General features: G+C 38.6%; 1 protein-coding gene across 1 annotated transcript in view; it reads right to left on the reverse strand.

Annotated features, from left to right (window-relative positions):
* Nucleotides 1–21,971, reverse strand: part of LOC134657278 (carboxypeptidase D-like) — a 55,849-nt gene that overhangs the window by 12,109 nt on the left and 21,769 nt on the right. The window contains exons 7-20 of the mRNA XM_063512860.1: nucleotides 20,743–20,802; nucleotides 19,764–19,967; nucleotides 15,832–16,026; nucleotides 14,942–15,027; nucleotides 12,454–12,654; nucleotides 11,947–12,029; nucleotides 11,416–11,572; nucleotides 10,727–10,893; nucleotides 8,973–9,083; nucleotides 6,432–6,588; nucleotides 4,706–4,939; nucleotides 4,140–4,290; nucleotides 3,431–3,581; nucleotides 1,269–1,393 (exon numbers count right to left, since the gene is read on the reverse strand). Coding sequence (XP_063368930.1) covers nucleotides 1,269–1,393; nucleotides 3,431–3,581; nucleotides 4,140–4,290; nucleotides 4,706–4,939; nucleotides 6,432–6,588; nucleotides 8,973–9,083; nucleotides 10,727–10,893; nucleotides 11,416–11,572; nucleotides 11,947–12,029; nucleotides 12,454–12,654; nucleotides 14,942–15,027; nucleotides 15,832–16,026; nucleotides 19,764–19,967; nucleotides 20,743–20,802 — 2,082 coding nt within the window. The remainder of the gene's footprint in view (nucleotides 1–1,268; nucleotides 1,394–3,430; nucleotides 3,582–4,139; nucleotides 4,291–4,705; nucleotides 4,940–6,431; nucleotides 6,589–8,972; nucleotides 9,084–10,726; nucleotides 10,894–11,415; nucleotides 11,573–11,946; nucleotides 12,030–12,453; nucleotides 12,655–14,941; nucleotides 15,028–15,831; nucleotides 16,027–19,763; nucleotides 19,968–20,742; nucleotides 20,803–21,971) is intronic.

Raw genomic sequence — 21,971 nt, forward strand, 5'->3', positions numbered from 1 at the left:
GGGTGGTCATAATTTGCCTATTTTCTTGAATTACTTCTAAATTGTTTATCCTAAAATTATAAAAAAATATATTTGAGATTCTCATAATGAGCTCTTTCATTTGATATGTAACATGATATAGTTCCAGTAGTTTCGGAGAAAATAGGCTGTGACAGACGGACAGCCAGACGCACGAGTGATCCTATAAGGGTTCCGTTTTTTCCTTTTGAGGTACGGGACCCTAAAAACGCATCAAAATCCGTTGCGTAGTTTTAAAGATCTGAGCATACATAGGGACAGACAGACAGCGGGAAGCGACTTTGTTTTATACTATGTAGTGATCAATAAGGAATAGTAGTTATAGTTTGTAGCTTTCTAATAGACCCCGAAGGCTAATCCTATTGTCTATTGTTAAGAAAAACCGCTCGTGCCACGTGCCACAACCACCTGCATAAAAAATCGGTACTTCGGTTACTGAGTGCCGGCGAGTCGAACGCTACAGAACAGTCTAAAATGTGTCATCGAGATGCGTAACAAAGGCGCGTTATCGGAGAGCGCACCTACACTGGTTTTTAGGGTTCCGTAGCCAAATGGCAAAAAACGGAACCCTTATAGATTCGTCATGTCTGTCTGTCTGTCTGTCCGTCTGTCTGTCCGTCCGTATGTCACAGCCACTTTTCTCCGAAACTATAAGAACTATACTGTTGAAACTTTGTTAAGTAGATGTATTCTGTGAACCGCATTAAGATTTGCACACAAAAATAGAAAAAAAACAATAAATTTTTGGGGTTCCCCATACTTCGAACTGAAACTCAAAAAAATTTTTTTCATCAAACCCATACGTGTGGGGTGTCTATGGATAGGTCTTCAAAAATGATATTGAGGTTTCTAATATCATTTTTTTCTAAACTGAATAGTTTGCGCGAGAGACACTTCCAAAGTGGTAAAATGTGTGTCCCCCCCCCTGTAACTTCTAAAATAAGAGAATGATAAAACAAAAAAAAATATATGATGTACATTACCATGTAAACTTCCACCGAAAATTGGTTTGAACGAGATCTAGTAAGTAGTTTTTTTTTAATACGTCATAAATCGCCTAAATACGGAACCCTTCATGGGCGAGTCCGACTCGCACTTGGCCGCTTTTTTGAGCGTTGGACTAGCCCGCGCTCAGGTGCCAAATAGAATAATTAGGACCCTTTTTTGCAGGTAAGTAGCACGTGCGGTTTTACTGAACAATAGACAATAGGATTAGCCTTCGGGGTCTATTAGAAAGCTACAAACTATACCAGTATTAGCCAGCTCGACGAATTTCATGATCCCGCGCAAGTTGCTCTTCCAAACGTAGGCTATGTCGCCCTCGCTCGGCATCTTGCAGCAGCTCAGACCCAGAGACACCACCGGCGTATCGTACCTGTACACATAGTAGTTTATGTGACTGATACATAATGAAAGGCATTAAAACACGAGTGTGGGTTTATAGTATTTTATGCAACCGTTGTTTAAGAGAGGTCAAAAAAGGCGAGTGGCGTGAGTAACAATTTGAGGGGAAGCCGAAAATTGTTAATAAAGACGCCACGAGTATTTTTTGACTCGGTTAAACAACGTTGCATACAATACTTTTTCTACGACCAAGCACTTTGAAATAAAATTGCAAATTTAACAAATATTTTTAATTCAAGACAAATAAAAGTACGGGAGTAGAAAAAGAAACGAACGTTAGTGAGTTTCTTAATAGGATCACACGAGTGTTTCAATGCCTAATTATGTACAGTTACATACCATCAAATATATCGGAGCGGCCGAAGTTCTCAAAAATATCTGAACACGCACTATAACGCCTTGACAATAGAGGCGTGTTCAGATATAAGTGAGCGCGTCGGCCGCTCCGACATATCTGATGGCGACTGTACAAAAGCAAGATGTAAAAATGATAAAAGAGTTTGTGGGTGGTTTTCACATACCCAGCCTCTCTCTCCGGTACGATGACATTAGATAGGGACAGACTGACCTCTCGCACAGCACATCGAGCAAGTTCCCGTGGTTGGAGGGGGTGCTGCGGCACTCGTATTTGGCCATGGGTGTCGTGTTGTCCTGGTATGTTTGATATTAGAATGAGACAGCATCTCACCTCTCGCACAGCACATCGAGCAAGTTCCCGTGGTTGGAGGGGGTGCTGCGACACGCGTATTTGTCCATGGGTGTCCTGTTGTCCTGGTATGTTTGATATTAGAATGAGACAGCATCTCACCTCTCGCACAGCACATCGAGCAAGTTCCCGTGGTTGGAGGGGGTGCTGCGGCACTCGTATTTGTCCATGGGTGTCCTGTTGTCCTGGTATGTTTGATATTAGAATGAGACAGCATCTCACCTCTCGCACAGCACATCGAGCAAGTTCCCGTGGTTGGAGGGGGTGCTGCGACACGCGTATTTGTCCATGGGTGTCCTGTTGTCCTGGTATGTTTGATATTAGAATGAGACAGCATCTCACCTCTCGCACAGCACATCGAGCAAGTTCCCGTGGTTGGAGGGGGTGCTGCGGCACTCGTATTTGTCCATGGGTGTCCTGTTGTCCTGGTATGTTTGATATTAGAATGAGACAGCATCTCACCTCTCGCACAGCACATCGAGCAAGTTCCCGTGGTTGGAGGGGGTGCTGCGACACGCGTATTTGTCCATGGGTGTCCTGTTGTCCTGGTATGTTTGATATTAGAATGAGACAGCATCTCACCTCTCGCACAGCACATCGAGCAAGTTCCCGTGGTTGGAGGGGGTGCTGCGGCACGCGTATTTGGCCATGGGTGTCCTGTTGTCCTGGTATGTTTGATATTAGAATGAGACAGCATCTCACCTCTCGCACAGCACATCGAGCAAGTTCCCGTAGTTGGAGGGGGTGCTGCGACACGCGTATTTGGCCATGGGTGTCGTGTTGTCCTGGTATGTTTGATATTAGAATGAGACAGTATCTCACCTCTCGCACAGCACATCGAGCAAGTTCCCGTGGTTGGAGGGGGTGCTGCGACACGCGTATTTGGCCATGGGTGTCCTGTTGTCCTGGTATGTTTGATATTAGAATGAGACAGCATCTCACCTCTCGCACAGCACATCGAGCAAGTTCCCGTGGTTGGAGGGGGTGCTGCGGCACTCGTATTTGGCCATGGGTGTCGTGTTGTTCTGGTATGTTTGATATTAGAATGAGACGGCATCTCACCTCTCGCACAGCACATCGAGCAAGTTCCCGTGGTTGGAGGGGGTGCTGCGACACTCGTATTTGGCCATGGGTGTCCTGTTGTCCTGGTATGTTTGATATTAGAATGAGACAGCATCTCACCTCTCGCACAGCACATCGAGCAAGTTCCCGTGGTTGGAGGGGGTGCTGCGACACGCGTATTTGGCCATGGGTGTCCTGTTGTCCTGGTATGTTTGATATTAGAATGAGACAGCATTTCACCTCTCGCACAGCACATCGAGCAAGTTCCCGTGGTTGGAGGGGGTGCTGCGGCAATCGTATTTGTCCATGGGTGTCCTGTTGTTCTGGTATTTTTGGGCGAACTGCTCGAAGAGACGGCGAGACAGGTCCGGGTATGCTACGTCTTCCGTGCCTGGAATAAAACGGTTGGTTAAACACTGAGTTCCAGAAAAAAAAAACGGGACCAATCTGTATGCATATACATACAATCAAAAAAAAAAATTTCGAAATCGGTCCAGTGATGACGGAGATATGGAGTAACAAACATTAAACAAAAAACACAACCGAATTGATAACCTCCTCCTTTTGAGATTTGGAAGTCGGTTAAAAAAGAGTAATTTGACGATTGCGTAAACCACGGCAGTGTTTCAATTTTACGTCAGACATTAAAGGTTCCATCACACAGGCGCATTTTCCGGGCGGGGCGTGAGCGGGGCGCGCCACTTTTACATATAAAACGCTCACGCCCCGCCCGGAAAACGCCTGTGTGACGGAACCTTAAACAAGATGACGTACGATTCTGCCGTTTTAAATTTATTTCGCTTATAATTATTTTTCTTCGAAAGTAATGGATGTTGTTTAATTATATCATTTCTCGTGAATAGTTGGTCAATGGACTGAGGTTGGATTTGGTGATGTAGTACAGGCTATCGCCAAACTCTTCTAGGGGAGATAGAAAGAGACAACATACCTGAAGACAGGTCCAACACGATGTCATATTTCTCAGCCTTGAGTAGCTCTACGAAGGCCTTCTCTCGAGTGTAGTTGGTTAGTGGACTGAGTTTAGTTTTGGTGATGTAGTGGTACAGACTATCGCCGAACTCTTCTTCTAGCGGCGATAACTGAGACAACAAAACAACAAGTTATATGATTGACAATTTGTACGGAGTTTTACAAAAAAAAACTCGGGAATTTTGGGAAATCATTACAAGAAATAAAGGTATTTAAGAATAAAAAATTCGTCCCCCATAGCCAAGCTGACAATCGCTATCGCTTTGACAACAAAACGCTTGTGTGTCTCTCTATCACTCTTCCATATTAGTGCGACAGTGACAGTTGCGTTTCGATCGCTACGGAGCGTAAGCGACACGTTGGCTACGCGGCCTGTTTATTCAATTCACTAATTTATCTTTAAATTAAAACTAAATTATATTTGTTAGAATTATCGTAGCAAAATCTTGGTTGCTACGTTTGTTTGGTGGCTCATGAGGGGAAGGTGTGGCTAATTGTTTGTGGAATTAATGTAAAAAAAGCTACCTGGCATTGTTCCCCGCTAAATTGGCGCAGAATCTTTTCATACAACGGATCCAGGTTAGGTATAAAGTGCAATACTGCATTTTCAAGTAGTCTCTTGTGTCTTGGTTCGCCGAGGGAATACGCTGTTGCTATGTGGCGGGCGAAGTTTAGAAGCATTTCTTGTCCGACCGCGTGGGAAGCGTACAGGTTGCTGATTATAGCCATATGGAGCTTGGTCTCTTCGGGAGCGCCGACCTGAAAGTATTTAGAAAATTAGATATTAAAATAGTGTAAAATAGGCAACGAAGAGAACTGGAAAAATGAAGTTGAATTGTTTTAAATCAATATTTTTGTTTTAGAGGGTAATCGATCTTCGGTGCGGTGCTAAAAAGATCTCTCAAAAAATGTTAATGTTCATACTATTAACTGTCTTTCAAAAAGCCATTCGTTCACGATCGAGCGACCGGATCGATTGCTTGTCAATATTCCCTCTCACTCAAATCCGTCATCTCTCAGAATTCAAGGCGAACGCACGCTTGTCACCGTCGCGGGTGATTCATTTGGTATCGGATTGTAGCAGCCATATTATTAACCGCATGTAGTAATGCAAAATTAAGTTTCGCCATGTCGTAATCAGACGGAGTTGAGCCGTGTTGTTTTTATTGTATTTTAAATTATCAATTGTACCTGGTGAACGAAACACACAGTTTAAGGCCTGTGCACACCGGCTTGCGTGTGCGTGACGTGCACGTGCGCGTGCGCTAAAATGTTGGAGCCGCACACGCACACGTCACGCAAGCGGTGTGCCGTCTCTCATAAGGATCTGCATACTACAACGCTGCACGCACACGTGCACGTCACGCACACGCAGCCGGTGTGCACAGGCCTGTATTGTCAAGACTTGTGTTAAATTCAATAACCATCGTCCACGCCTGATCAGTTGGAGCTAAACTTGCCGCAAAATTAAGTGGCGAGTCAGACCATAATATAATGCCATCTCTTTCACTCTTGGTTGGTCTTATCAAGGGTAAATGAGATAGCATAGTCATCACACCTTCAGGTCTGTGCAGCGGAGGCCAGTCTTGAAACAATGCTGGACGGAGCGCTAGTGCAACTACATACGTTACCGGGTTGCAGGAAGATTTGGTAACATTTTTTGGTGGCCCATGAGGGGAAGACAAACTTAAAGCACAAAGATCTAACTCACATCACGATAATGACGATTAGGGTTTGCAATCCGGATCCGAAATGTATGACATTATATATTACCATGGATATTCCCATACATTTCGAATCCGTCGTGCAAACCTTAATGACGATTGAAGACGCCATCGAGAAGCTTCGAGATGCCATCGATAAGCCGTCTATAAAGGAAATACAGGGTTGCAAGGAGATTTGATAGCACTTACGTTTTCGGTAATCTTGAGCTGGTGCAGCGAGGCGGTGAGCAGGCTGTCCCCGGCCCGGAACTCCGCAATGCCCGGGAACTTGTTCTCCAGCTCGGCGTACAGCTCGAGGGTGGAGTGGTACCGCGTGTGCTGCATGTTGTCTAGCTTGCTTCGTTAATGTATCACTTACGTTGTCGGTTATCTTGAGCTGGTGCAGCGAGGCGGTGAGCAGGCTGTCCCCGGCCCGGAACTCCGCAATGCCCGGGAACTTGTTCTCCAGCTCGGCGTACAGCTCGAGGGTGGAGTGGTACCGCGTGTGCTGCATGTTGTCTAGCTTGCTTCGTTAATGTATCACTTACGTTGTCGGTAATCTTGAGCTGGTGCAGCGAGGCGGTGAGCAGGCTGTCCCCGGACCGGAACTCCGCAATGCCCGGGAACTTGTTCTCCAGCTCGGCCAGCTCGGCGTACAGCTCGAGGGTGGAGTGGTACCGCGTGTGCATTATATTGTCTAGCACGCTGTCGGGTTCGGAACATCATAATAAATATATCAGTTCACGAAGCTGGTATATGCGATCATAAAAAAATAACTTATATATCTAACATTAATTAATAAACTACAAAGCTAAATAAAATATTTGAATCTAAGAGAATTAAGAGATGTACTGGGTGCAAAGGTGCCCATCACGCTTGCCTCGTTACCACGTTGTATAGCGTGGCTAGGGTTTGCAATCCGGATCCGAAATGTATGAAATTATCCGGATCTGGATCGGGATCTGCGGATATTCCCATACATTTCGGATCCGTCGTGCAAACCCTAAGCGTGGCCATCGCTATTATTCGAAAGGTACTTAAATACAAAATACAGTTAATAGCGGCCCCTTTTTTAAATATCTATCGTTAAATTTAAATAATCACAATTATTTAGCAGTGGCGCTAGAGAGTACGTTGATGGGCTCTTAAGCTTATAATACTCCTCTTTTGGAACTAACACAATTTTACATTCATAAGTTTGCTTTCTTATTAAAGTTGATAGATAGCAAACAGAAATATTTTATAAAAAATAAAAGTTATATTAACATTCTGGGTTGATGGAGCTAATAGTTAAAATCTTCTTAAGTCTTTACGACTTAAGAATATTTAATAGAACTTTTCTTCTAAGGCATTTTCATAGATCTTTGGGACAATTATAGGTCCTATTTTTAGATGAATATGATAGGACAAATAGACGTTAGTAAGATTAGACAGTTAATACAATAAATAATACATGAGATGCGTGCATACATATTTATTGATTAACAGTATACAAGCGGTGCGTCTACTTATATAAGTGCGTAAAACATGTGTAAGTGATGAATGAGTATTATAAGTTTAACAAAAGATAAAATGGTCATTAATTGTACTTTTACCAAATAGGAAAATTACCTATCTTAAATGACTTAACCTCAAGTATTAAGATTTAGAAACCGAAAACATTGCTCTCGCTTCTTCAACAAACATGGCATGTGTGTTAATTTTGAACCCCTGATTTGCAAAGCTATTTCTGCTCCTGACTGTCCTCAAAATTGAAAATTGACGATTTTCCATTCTCAAGTAATGACCACTTCACAATAAACAAACGTGATTTTCTGAACGGAGGTAAACAACGAAACATAAAAACTAGTTCTTGATACTCTTATGTGGATCTATTTTTGACGTTAATTGTCAAAATCATTAAAATCATATATGAATGTTATAAAACATCTATAATGTTTTTAACTCTTATCATAAATGTACAATTTAACTGTGTAAAATGTAATAATTATTATTTTATTACGTAAGGCCAATGTGGCTAATGCCATCATATTTTGGCTTATATTTCTTTGATTTTCAATCGTAAGAAAAAAATTCCATCTGCGTTTGATTGCTGAAACTAAAAGCAATCGCTGTTTTGTCGATGAAATTATCAATTTTGTTCGTTGTTGAGAGAAAAACGCTAGTAGACGGAATGAGCGACATTGACATTACCTAAGAAAATTCCGTATAATTTTAAATTTCGTAATTTACCCCATCATAAAACATAAAACCTTATACAACACACACATTACAAAGCTACATACGAAACGTGACGTATACATGAAAAGCAAACATAGAAAGCATTAAGTAACATTAAAGTATAAAGCAAAAATCAATCTTATCCGTGAGTCAATAGAGTTTACTTTTCACAAACCTTATGTTTATGGCTTTTAGGTATGCATGAAAGAAGTAAAGAATCTTAATAAAATAAATTATAAATACTAAAGGTACATATACACATAATAATCTCTTGTTATATGTCAAAAAAAGCCGGTAAGTAAGTTTTAATCAGAAAACCTTAGTCAGACTCAGAGTATTTACTATATTTTATAGATTAGAAAAAACTTATTTTATCGTTTTATCAGTTCATATTTTTTATAATAAAAAAACACACCCGCATTTTTTCCAAGGATCAACTCAGTCAAACTTATTATTTAATATAAACAGTTTTATATCGAATTTCATCAAAATATGTTTATTCGAAAATTACAATGTGTTTCCAATACTTTTACATCCAATACTTTATGTAGAAATATAAAAAATCGAGATCTTAAAATCAATTCGAAGAAAGTATAAAAATAAAATGCCAATTTTATATTGAGATCATACAATTTGAGATCAAGAAAGAATAGATAATATGCCAATCGAATACTCGGACCACGCTAACTCTGCAGGGCATTTGCAATGACAACATGTAAGGTTATGATTAATATCAAATTTCAATGAAAATATGACACTCCCACACTTATGCCGGTACAAATACAATTGTCATGAAGAAAGAATAGTAAAGAAGTTGCCAATAGAATATAGACCGTATCGCCATAAACACAAGACTGGTATCAGCTTACCGGAAGTCGTAGGCCGAGGACCAGTGTTGCGGGTCGTCGGGCATGAGGGTGAAGTTGAGGCTGACGGAGCCGGATTCTGGTACGACCACCTCTTCTGTCACGCTCTCGTAGCTGTTGGAAAATTAATTGTATTTAGTTCGCGGTAAGGTCGCTTTTTGTTTGGAGAAGAATGAGATCAGCCACAGTTTATTCAGGGGCCCGTTTCTCAAAAGCTTGTAACTTGTTAGAAAGGGACTTCCAATTGTATTACAAGTTACAAGCCTTTGAGAAACGGGCCCCAGGGGGCCTCAATTAAGCCAAGGCCAAGTAACAATCTGGGGGCACGGTAGTGCCCCCGCCAAGACGAGCAAGGCGAAGCGCAAGGGCACTACCTACCTTTTCTCGAAGCGCTTCGTCGTTTTTTTGAACCCTCTTAACTTGGGGTTGGATTATACCAGATAAACAAAACTCTCGGGATATGATGTCAATAGTGGACTTATTAAGCATAAAAAAATTCAATTGCATAGCTCTTATACTTTAGATTTTATTAATGTCTAAAAAACCCCGATTTCGTCACTGACTCACTCACTCACTGTTGATCATCAAAATCTCTAGGGTACTTCCTGAAGTCCTAGGAAGCTGAAATTTGGTATGTGAGATAGTATTAGTCCACAAACAACAAAACAATTCAAAATCTTGAAATTATTAGCCCCTAAGGGGGTGAAAAGGGGGGTGGAATTTTGTATGGGAAATCAATAACCGCGGAACCGATTTTGTGAAATTTGGTATGTAGATAGTTATTGTTATGGGGAAGGATTTAAAATAGTTTCAACCCCAAAATCACCCCGTAAGGGTGAAAAGGGGTGGTAAAAGGCGTTAAGGGAAAAAAGGTGGAAGTTTGTATGGGGAATCAGTAAAAAGCAGATAATATATAAAAGATGTCCCCAGGTACGTATTTCAGGATTTTTAATAGTAAATCACCCGCAACCCTTTAAATCAGAAGATTGTCATAAGCAGCTTACAAAAAGATGTGAAATCCCACCAAAAACATTTTCATGTAAAATGTTGCCAAGACGAAACCATAAGGCTCGCACTGACAAAAAGTTATCAGATCTCTTGTAGAGCCAAGCTTCTAACTCTACAGGCCCTACCTTCACAGACTCTACACCTTAGTCAAAATATGTGGCTTGGCCGTTTCATTATTACAAGCACTACTACTACTAAGTGTATACATTTTTCACCTTACGCCCATGTGACGAAACGGTCAAGTCACATATTTTGACTAAGGTGTAGAGTCTGTGAAGGTAGGGCCTGTAGAGTTAGAAGCTTGGCTCTACAAGAGATCTGATAACTTTTTGTCAGTGCGAGCCTTATGGTTTCGTCTTGGCAACGTTTTACATGAAAATGTTTTTGGTGTGATCATTTTATAGAAAAAGAAACTCAAAGTTCAACTATCACGTGAATATTCATTTGACCATAAACAATTGTGATTTCTGCTTCAGCCCTGTTCTATCACTCAATTCGTCATGTTGCCATGTGTATGATGGCTGTTTGCGTGTGCATGTGTGTGTGTGTGTGTGTGTGTGTGTGTGTGTGTGCGTGAATGCGTGCACGCGCGTATATGTACACCGTAGCTCTTAAAGGGATGAACCCATTTAGATGCGGTTTCTTTATTCGATAGCAGTTTTTCTAGCGCTGGTTCGACATATTTTATCAAACTCGCTCCATCCGTTTCATTGTGCTGAGGGGTTGATTTTAATTTTTTATTGACATACCCGTGCCTGCTGGCAGTGACATTATAGCGGCCGGGCACGAGCAGCCGCCAGTAGTCGCCGTCGCGCGCCGTGCGCACGTTGTGTCGGACACCGGACACGGACACGGTCGCGTTGGACAGGTTCCCACCTATATGACTGTGAACGAAGCCGTGGACACCCTTGTGGACCTGGAAAAAAAAAGACTGGTTGATGGATATTTCACGGTCGGTTGAATTGATGTAACCTCAATGGTCCACAATGTAAGTAAAATCGTATACGAGTTCGCGCGCCGTCTAAATGAGCCCCCTACCAAGTCGCAGGGCAATTTGGTAACATTTTCTGGTGGCCCATGAGGGGATAGAGCAAAATCTCGACAACTTAATAAATAATTAGTAAAAAAACTCAACAAAGTTCACACAACACTCCCACCCGCTTTCTCTGTTACAAATGCCTCAAATTTGGAACACGAATGTCAAATACATTAGCGTCTCTTTTAGTCTCCAACAACATTAATAATTAAGAGTTTTTGCGCTCTTTGAGATCCCTATAACTGCTGATGTCTACTGCGGTTGGGTTTTTTCAAAATTTACCCTGCGCTAATGTATTGTATTACCTACTAGCTACCTAGCTTTATTTGACGTTCATAAGCGCATTGTAATTATGCCTACTTGAATAAACTATCTTTTATCTTATCTTATCTTATTCTTTACCTCTTCAATGTAGGCCAGTAACGCCTCCCGGTTGTCCGCCCAGTAAGTAGGCAAGTCGGAAGCGGGGGGGAACTTGAAACAGCCGAGCTCCAGTGTGATTTCCATGTCGTTTGTGTGTAGGTAGTTCCAGTCTTGCATGCCGCCTGCCAGCACGTACCTGGGAAGTTCAAGAATTAACAATGACCAAGATAAAAATAACCACCCTATAACTAATTAATAATAATTAATTAAATTAATTAATTAATTAATTTAATTTAATCATAATTATTATAATTTATTATGTAATTAGTTTTAAATATTTTAAATATTTTAATCACATATGGAATATTTCTGGAATACATTTATTTCATTCATAACATTATCTTTTTTGTATTTTTTCTTATATATTAACTTTTAAGACTTTAAGGAGGCGATGAGGCAATTTTTCAAATTTCTGTCATGCGAGCTGCAAAAGTGCATACCCACTTTATTAATGAATTACATTCAGAAAGTGGGTATGCATTTTTGTTTTATTATTGTATGTAATCTTACCATTTAGCACCATTGGTAATGCCCTCAGGGAACCGCTCAGGGTAGCTCTTGCAGGGTTGTCCCAAGTGCATTTTCATATGGGTCTGAAACAAAATAAGTATCATACTTATAGGCTTTAGGGCACCATACGACGCTGTTATAATTTCCCACGTTGGCGTAGACCGCATAAAACGGCGAAGAACCCATAGGGGCGTCGTAAGAAGTCGTGCCCGTGGCGCCAAGAACGCTTAACCGAGGTTTAGACTCATAAGAACTTTATTATAAGATACGATAAGATACATACTTTATTGTCATAACAAGGTTTTTAAATAACAATTATTTTTACACACTTAAGCTATACTTATCCTAGACAATATATGTATAAATAAGCTCAAATTACAATCTACGTGACAATAGGACAGTCTCAGCTAATTTGCTGGAAGCCCCGCCTTTTAATGCGTGGTTTCAGCGCTGGTTTTTTTAATAATAAATATTAAGACATATTATACAACCTATTGTAAAACTTACGTCAGAATATGTATGGGCAAGATGCAGAAACACATTATGATCAGGTGCCAGATATTCGTCCCCACTGTGCATGGCTGGGTTGCCGTCGTAAGGGTAGTTGGCGACCAGGGAACCACCGTGCAGGTTGGCTGACAATACGAAAGGAATGGAGAGAGACCAGTCCATTACTGCCTTGGTCTCTGGCTCGGCTACTTGGTTGTCCTGAAAAAGGCAGGGTTTTTTGGAGTGCAATTCAAAATGTAATTATAGAATAGAATAGAATAGAAATAATTTTTATCTACCCAAATATCATAAACCCTCCATGATGCGTCCAAGAACCACACATTATGACCACCATAAAAATATACTGTTTTGTTAGAACAAATTTCTTATCTGTAACAATGTTATTATTGCTAAATAATAACATCGATTTCGATAATATTATGCATTCAAATTTCGAACATCTTTGAAAAACAAAGAAATTTGATTTGACCTCTATTCTAATATCAGTCGAGATGACGTTTAGTTCGAAATGAATTGTTAATTTTCAAACAAATTTGACAAATGTCGCACGTAAGTAAGATATCGAACGATATGATAGTTGGGGCCGACTCTAGTTTGTCTCTGAATTAAAAAAAAACTATGACAGCTGCCAGAAAACTTTTCAATACTGCCATTACAGGTTAAAATTTGTTTTGTTGCATAAAATTGTTCAATTTGTTGAATTTAAACCATAAAATGAGCGATCAAGGTGATATAGATATTTCGGCGACGCCTCCTGATATCCGTGACAAAGCAACTAACGTTATAAATGACTTATTACCAGCTAAGTCAAGGAAACAATACAAAGGAACATACTTCTGTCCGAGCTGGGCAAGTGAATTATAATAATTGCACCATCCAAACTGTAGGTAAATAATTATTATTCTTCTAAATCAATTTCTTCATTTTCGCATTTGTTTTCTGTTTTATTTTACTAATAATTATTGTTAGTGGCTCTGAACAACACCGCGATGCCGGTCATAATATGCGGCTCCTGAATGCATCATGAAGGCTTATGATATGTGGGTAGATAAAGTAGTGTATGTAACTGTACATAATTAGGCATTAAAACACTCGTGTGATCCTTTTAAGAAACTCACTTCGTTCGTTTCTTAAACCCACACTCGTGTTTAATGCCCTTCATTATGTACAGTCACATAAACTACTAATTGTTTACCGTGTACAATAAGGTGGAATACAATGTTATGCACATACAGTCACAACGGCAACCCATATCGGGTATACAATATTATATTTGCTAGGTACTTAACTAATAATTTAACTAAAACTGCATGCTTATTTGTTGACATGCTAATTGGTTTCATACATAAAGTATTCATGCAAATCATAAAAAACACGATCAATCAACCATCCCTTTAGCTGTAGCTTGAATTTTTTCCCACTTAACATTTTTATGCTTGAGGGTAGGTGATTGAAAACTTTAATTGCTGTTATAAATGTGCTCCTACAATAAGCTGCATTTCTGACTGCCGGGAGCAATATGTTGTGTTTGTATTGCGACCTCACATTATCACGTTATTATGGTATTAACTAAAGTTATTGGAGGTAGAGTTTGCATTTCCAATGCAAACTCGAGAATCGCAAGCCCTACAAGTCGACTTCTAGGGTTTGACCTCCCAAGAAAACAATGGGGTCGGCTTAATAGACTCAGAACGGGTCACGGCCGATGCAACTACTTTTTGCACAAGTGGGGGTGGAGGGATTCAGCTCTGTGTGATTGCGGAGGATCAGATTATGGAACATATTATCCAGCACTGCCCCCTCCATTCATACCAAGGGCCACCAGAAGATCTGCTGTATCTCACACCCGACGCAACTGTTTGGCTCAGCACCCTGAATGTTGACGTTTAAATTTTCGTTTTAATTTTTTTTCCGTTTGTATATTATTGTACAAATATGCCTATTTTTGTATTTATGCCATACGATTAAATAAATTGGAGATAGAGCAAAACTACACTTAGACGCTGAATAATTCAGAAAATACTACGAGATCTACCCGACTACAGAGAGGTTCACGAATGTTACGATTGTAACAGACTATACGTACTTTTGTATCGTATATTCCTCTGTAGGGACCACTGAGCTGATTTTAGGCAATGAGGTGTCATTAGTAGTATTTAGTAGTGATATTTTAAACTGACTTTCCAAAAGGCGGTTGTACATAGAAATATACTTTAACCTATATGAATTAGAACAAATTAAATTATTGTCAGAAAATATTTTTATTTGTTTTTATTTCAAGTAGAAACACTACTACCTATGCCGCAGTGGCCGTATGGCAATAGGCACCTGCCGCGATAGCAGAGGACGCTGGTTCGATTCCAGGCTGGGGCACTTGAGGCCTGGGTCACTTTTTCTTAGTATATGACATTTATTTCAGTTTATACTTTAACCTAGCTAAAAATTTAAATATTTACTTGTCAAAAGCAATAATGATAGCACTCACCGGGGTTTCACCAAACTGATCGGGGAAGTTCCTATTGAGATCGACATTGTGTGCATTCTCACGGCCGTGCGTGCTTTTGTAGTCACCTGAAATAGGTTACTCATTTACACATCTTGCTTTAACTATACATATAAATAAATAAATATTATAGTTATTCTTACACAAATTGACTGAGTGTCACGGTAAACTCAAGAAGGCTTGTGTTGTGGGTACTCAGACAAAGATATATATAATATACAAATACTTAAATACATAGAAAACACCCATAACTCAGGAACTAATATCTGTGATCATCACACAAATAAATGCCCTTATCGGGATTCCAACCCAGGACCCAGGACCCGATGGTCCGCTCGTCAATTATAATTATTATAAATCCCACACCAAGTATAAATTAAGTTTAATTTCCACCCGGCGATAATTTGTAAAGTGGTTAAGGGAGATGCATCATGATGTCTTGTGAACGCCAGCTGTGCCTCCGTTTGTATGTTAAGGTTTTTTCGTACCTGATGTATCCTGGTGTTGTTCAGCATCTTCTGTATACGTTCGTTGTCGTTAATGTATTCTTGGCACAGATATTTAGTATATTGGCACACTTACCTACGGTACTCTTCTCATATCCGTCCGGGTTTATAATCGGAATGAGATGTATCCTGGTGTTGTTCAGCATCTGTGTCATTCACCATTTTCTGTAAACGCTCTTTGTCGTTGGTGTATTCTTGGCACAGATATTTAGTATATTGGCACACTTACCTACGGTGCTCTTCTCATATCCGCCCGGGTTCATACTCGGCATGAGATGTATCCTGGTGTTGTTCAGCATCTTCTGTATACGCTCTTTGTCGTTGGTGTATTCTTGGCACAGATATTTAGTATATTGGCACACTTACCTACGGTGCTCTTCTCATATCCGTCCGGGTTCATACTCGGCATGAGATGTATCCTGGTGTTGTTCAGCATCTTCTGTATACGCTCGTTGTTGTTAGTGTATTCTTGGCACAGATATTTGGCCAGTAGGAGAAGCAACTCGCGACCAATCACTTCGTTCCCGTGCATGTTGGCTACGTATTTGAATTCCGGTTTTCCTGTTGAGAAGAATTTTTGGTTAAATCTTGTTTGAACATCAGGTACATTGAATTAGGCAATGTTGAGATATCCAAAACTATATAAGATTCAGGTGAACTGCCGATTCTATTTTCATTTCTTATGCAAATATTTTGTTGGTAGGATTTTCGAATTTTAACACTTAAAAACTCTCGCGTTTTGTACACACCATTAATGACATATATATTTAACTAGCTGTTGCCCGCGACTTCGTACGCGTGGATTTGTATATTGGTGGTTATATATTCTACATTAGCTTAGAACATTATGCAGCAAAAGATAGCAGTAGGGACTGTTAATCATTTGTTAATTATTATACACAACCTGGCTACGAAGTTTCTAGCCCCTGAGTAAAATTGTTCTCGATATAATCCCTCTGAACCCCCAGCATATTTTCAAGTCCACTATTTAGTAAAACCTACTACCTAGAAGTACCTGCGACGTCCCACGGGTAAAGGTACCTTATGGCGGTTGGCGCCTACGCTATTATTAACGCCGCTCCAATACAATTGCGGTGCTATGCGACGTAAGCGCCAAGTGCCATAAGGTACCTTTTCCCGTGGAACGTCACCAAGGTCCTATTTACGAAGTTAGAAGTTCCTAGCTTTAAATACAATTTGAACTCTCTACCAACTTTCAACCCCTTCTTAAACCTTTTAGGGGATGAATTTTTAAAAAGCTGAAATTACTTTTCATGTATTCTAATAATATGCCTTTATACAATGATTCAAGTCCCACACTCAAATAAATGTTTGACCTCCATACAAATTTTCAACCCCTTTTTTACCAACTTGAGGGATGAATTTTCAAAACTGCCGAAATTACTTTTCTTGTATTAATATGCCTTTATACAAAGATTCAAGTCCCGCACACAAAAACATGTTTGATCTCCATAAAAACTTTCAACCCCTATTTAATCCTTTTAAGGGATGAATTTTTAAAAACGCTGAAATCACTTTTCTTGTATTCTTATAATATGCCATTATACAAAGAATCAAGTCCCGCACTCAAAAAAATATTTGATGTGCATACAAACTTTCAACCCCTTTTGCACCACCTTGGGGGATGAATTTTCAAAAACGCTGAGTTTACTTTTCGTGTATTCTAATAATATGCCTTTATGCAAAGATTCAAGTTCCGCACTCAAAAGAATGTTTGATCTCCATACAAACTTTCAACCCCTATTTCCCACCTATAAATTTTCAAAAACGCTGAAATTACTTTTCTTGTATTCTTATAATATGCTCTTATACAAAGATTCAAGTCCCGCACTCAAAAAAATATTTGATGTGCATACAAACTTTCAACCCCTTTTTCACCACCTTAGGGAATGAATTTTCAAAAACGCTGAAATAACTTTTCTTGTATTCTTATAATATGCCTTTATAAAAAGATTCAAGTTCCGTACTCAAAAAAATGTTTGATCTCCATACAAATTTTCAACCCCTATTTCCAACCTTGGGGGATGAATTTTCAAAAACGCTGAAATTACTTTTCTTGTATTCTTATAATATGCCCTTATACAAAGATTCAAGCCCCGCACTCAAAAAAATATTTGATGTGCATACAAACTTTCAACCCCTTTTTCACCACCTTCGGGGATGAATTTTTAAAAACCCTGAAATTACTTTTCTTGTATTCTTATAATATACCCTTATACAAAGATTCAAGTCCCGCACTCAAAAAAAGATTTGATGTGCATACTAACTTTCAACCCCTTTTTCACCACCTTGGGGGATGAATTTTCAAAAACGCTGAAATTACTTTTCTTGTATTCTTATAATATGCCCTTATACAAAGATTCAAGTCCCGCACTCAAAAAAATATTTGATGTGCATACAAACTTTCAACCCCCTTTTCACCACCTTAGGGAATGAATTTTCAAAAACGCTGAAATAACTTTTTTTGTATTCTTATAATATGCCTTTATAAAAAGATTCAAGTCCCGCACTCAAAAAAATGTTTGATCTCCATACAAATTTTCAACCCCTATTTCCAACCTTGGGGGATGAATTTTTAAAAACGCTGAAATTACTTTTCTTGTATTCTTATAATATGCCCTTATACAAAGATTCAAGCCCCGCACTCAAAAAAATATTTGATGTGCATACAAACTTTCAACCCCTTTTTCACCACCTTCGGGGATGAATTTTTAAAAACCCTGAAATTACTTTTCTTGTATTCTTATAATATACCCTTATACAAAGATTCAAGTCCCGCACTCGAAAAAAGATTTGATGTGCATACAAACTTTCAACCACTTTTTCACCACCTTGGGGGATGTATTTTCAAAAACGCTGAAATCAGTTTTCTTTTTTTTTATTATAATACCTTTTTACGAAGTTTCAAGTTCCTAGCTTACAATAAAATTTGAACCCCAAGACAAACTTTCATCCCCTTTTTAATCCCCTTAGGGGTTGAATTACCTAAAACGTCGCAATTCCTGTTTTTTGTCATCGGCTATTATGTCTTTCTAAGAAGTTTCAAAGCATTTTTAATGGATTCAAACTTTCAACCCCTTTTTAACCCTGTTAGGGGATGAATTTTCAAAAACGCTGAAATTACTTTTCCCATCTTATAATAATATCCCCATATACAAAGTTTCAAGTCCAACACTCACAAAAATATTTGATCTCCATACAAACTTTCAACCCCTTTTTCACCACCTTGGGGGATGAATTTTCAAAAACGCTGAAATTACTTTTCCCGTCTTATAATAATATCCCCATATACAAAGTTTCAAGTCCAACACTCACAAAAATATTTGATCTCCATACAAACTTTCAACCCCTTTTTCACCACCTTGGGGGATGAATTTTCGAAAACGCAGAAATTAGTTTTCTTGTTTTTTAATTTAATACCTTTTTACGAAGTTTCAAGGTCCTAGCTTAAAATAAAATTTGCACCCCAGGACAAAGTTTCATCCCCTTTTTTACCCCCTTAGGGGTTGTATTACCTAAAACGTCGCAATTCCTTTTTTTTTGTCATCGGCTATTATGTCTTTCTAAGAAGTTTCAAAGCATTTGTAATGGGTTCAAACTTTCAACCCCTTTTTAACCCTGTTAGGGGATGAATTTTCAAAAACGCTGAAATTACTTTTCCCGTCTTATAATAATATCCCCATATACAAAGTTTCAAGTCCAACACTCACAAAAATATTTGATCTCCATACAAACTTTCAACCCCTTTTTCACCACCTTGGGGGATGAATTTTCGAAAACGCAGAAATTAGTTTTCTTGTTTTTTAATATAGTACATTTTTACAAAGTTTCAAATTCCTAGCTTAAAATAAAACTTGCACCCCATACAACCTTTCATCCCCTTTTTAACCCCCTTAGGGGTTGAATTTCTCAAAATCGCTTCTTAGCTCTTATACATTTTATAAATGCAACCTAGTGTCCAAATTTCAACTTTCTAGCGTTTGTAGTTTCGGCTCTGCGTTGATGAGTCAGTCAGTCAGTCAGTCAGTCAGTCAATCAGTCAGGACACGTGCATTTATATATATAGATTTCAAAATTGTTATCAAGTTTGAGTTGTCATAAAAACTTCAAAATCAGCATGAGCATAAATATTTTAAATGTTGAAAATAATTCATAAATAATTTCATTGCATTGTAGGAACGATAAACAAAACATCAAATTGTGACTTTCGTGGCCGATCCAATTTCATTTTACAAAACATGAACATTTTATGACAGATATCTAGGTACAATTCTTACCAGGAATATGTCTCCCAGGATCTCTCGTCACCTCCAGTACATACAGCTCTCGTCCTTCCACACTCTTCCCAATGCTGCGCAGCTTCGTAATCTTCGGATACAAAGCTGCCAGGTTCCTGAGGAAGCTCTCCATCTTCAGGTAGTCGTGGTGGGTGAAATCCGCTGCAGGGAGATTGGGCACGTCACGGCGGTGTTGCTTTTGCTCTGGAGATTTGCCCGGGAATGTGGACTTTATTTTATGGGGCGTTGGGTTGATTTTTTACTGTGATTGTTAGCTGTGAGCTAGGCCGAATTTCAAACGAATGTAGACTATATTGTAGGTCTATCTGTGAAAGCTACATATACTTTATAGTGCTGGATTTGAATTCTGAAATTTAATTGTGACGCCACTTCATGCATTTGTTATATATGTGCTATATATAGGTAGAGTTAGACCAAGACAAGTCTGCAACGATTTTGATAGCACAGGCAGTGCAAGTGTTATTTTAAACGTCAAACTTCTATGAAATTATGACTTATAAATAACACTTGCACTGCATATGCTATCAAAATCGTTGCAGACTTTTCTTGGTCTAACTTTAACTACCTAATATTTTATTTATTGCTATCAAAATATAAGGTGCAATGTGCGATTATGTTTTTTTATATGACACAAGAACCAAGTGGTTTCTTTTACGATATTTTAACAAATAGCATACACCATTATTTATTTTTAATTCCAACTGTGCCTATTGTTCGGGACACAATTTGTCCTCCAGACACTATTGCCTATTGTTAAACGGATTTGACAGACATATGTGTACCCTTAGTGTAAATTTCATTCGATAGCGTGACGTGACGTACGCGTTTACACTATGGGTTCTGCACAGGTTCTGCACTTATATCCCCAATTATAAACTTCAACATTATGAGTTTTATCAAGTGAAAAATGTAAAATAGTGCTGTAAATGAATGAATGTTTAAATAATGAATGGTTTACCCGGTTTCTCTTCAGTGGTGACTACTTCAGGGACTTCTATGTTTTCTAACTTTACTCTCTCTGTAAAGATAGGGTTCGCACCTTAATTGCTGGTATGTTATGTTTCATTTTATGGCTAATTAATATGTACAAATTTAGTTATTTAGAAAAGGAAGTTTAGTGTGTAAAGAAGTTTTAGATTAAGTGTTGTACTTACTGTAACTCCAGATTAGTAGGAAACAAGAGGAAAATATTAATTATGTTGCTTTGTATGTTTATTAATATTTATGCACCTATTAATGTTAATCAAGTTGTTGTCTCGGTAACCTATAAGATAAATTGTGTTTTCTGTGCATACATACAAGCGAATGTTCTAATTTATCGTCAAAATGGATTAACCGATTATTGCACACATGAGATACTTGCGTCTCATACAGATTTCGTAATTATTTTGTAAATGTTCTGTATGTTGTAAGGTTGTAACATTGTCAGTACACAAAATTGTCTAATCTCAAATTGAACCGCACTCATGATATCAGTTTTATGAAAATACACAAAAATACCTTTTTGTGGTTGGGTAAAATAACATTTTTAATTTTTTTTTGCACTTTCATTCATATAAAAACTGGCAAAATTCTCTTATATTCATCGTTATATTCACTGACGTCACTGGATACAGAAAAACACATTCTGACTTTCCATTAAGTGATTTTGACTAGGTATTAAAATACCTTACTTGTCTCCTGACGTCTGTTATTATTATCGCACACATTTTCGACAAAATTATAAGGGGAAAACTAAAAAGAAAACAGAAAAAGGATTACTAAAGGAAAATAAAAAAGTCCAGGCAAATCTTCAGAGCATGCAAAAAAGCAAAAAAGAAAGAAAATAGAAAATTGTTAATTAAAACAGCGTGTAAGTAGGTAAGTGTAATCATAAAGTAAGTATAGTATAGAGTAATCGGCCCATACAAGCCTCGCTTAGTTCCACAAAAATCCAAGAGATGTCACTCAGAGCACCATTGGGCCTAAATATATATTTGTGTTATTTCAAATCTTGCCAATTTTTAAATTAACATGTATAGTTCTAATTTATTTAGCATATTACAACAAAAACCTTTTAAAACATCCATTTACACATAGTAAATCGACGCAGAAAAAAATAAATAAATAATGGCATGAACTATTCTAAGCGCCATCTATCGCATTACTAGACAGTTAGTTTCTTGCCGTTGTAACACACTAAATAGC

This window comes from Cydia amplana, chromosome 19 (assembly GCF_948474715.1).
Source record: "Cydia amplana chromosome 19, ilCydAmpl1.1, whole genome shotgun sequence".
NCBI lineage: Eukaryota > Metazoa > Arthropoda > Insecta > Lepidoptera > Tortricidae > Cydia > Cydia amplana.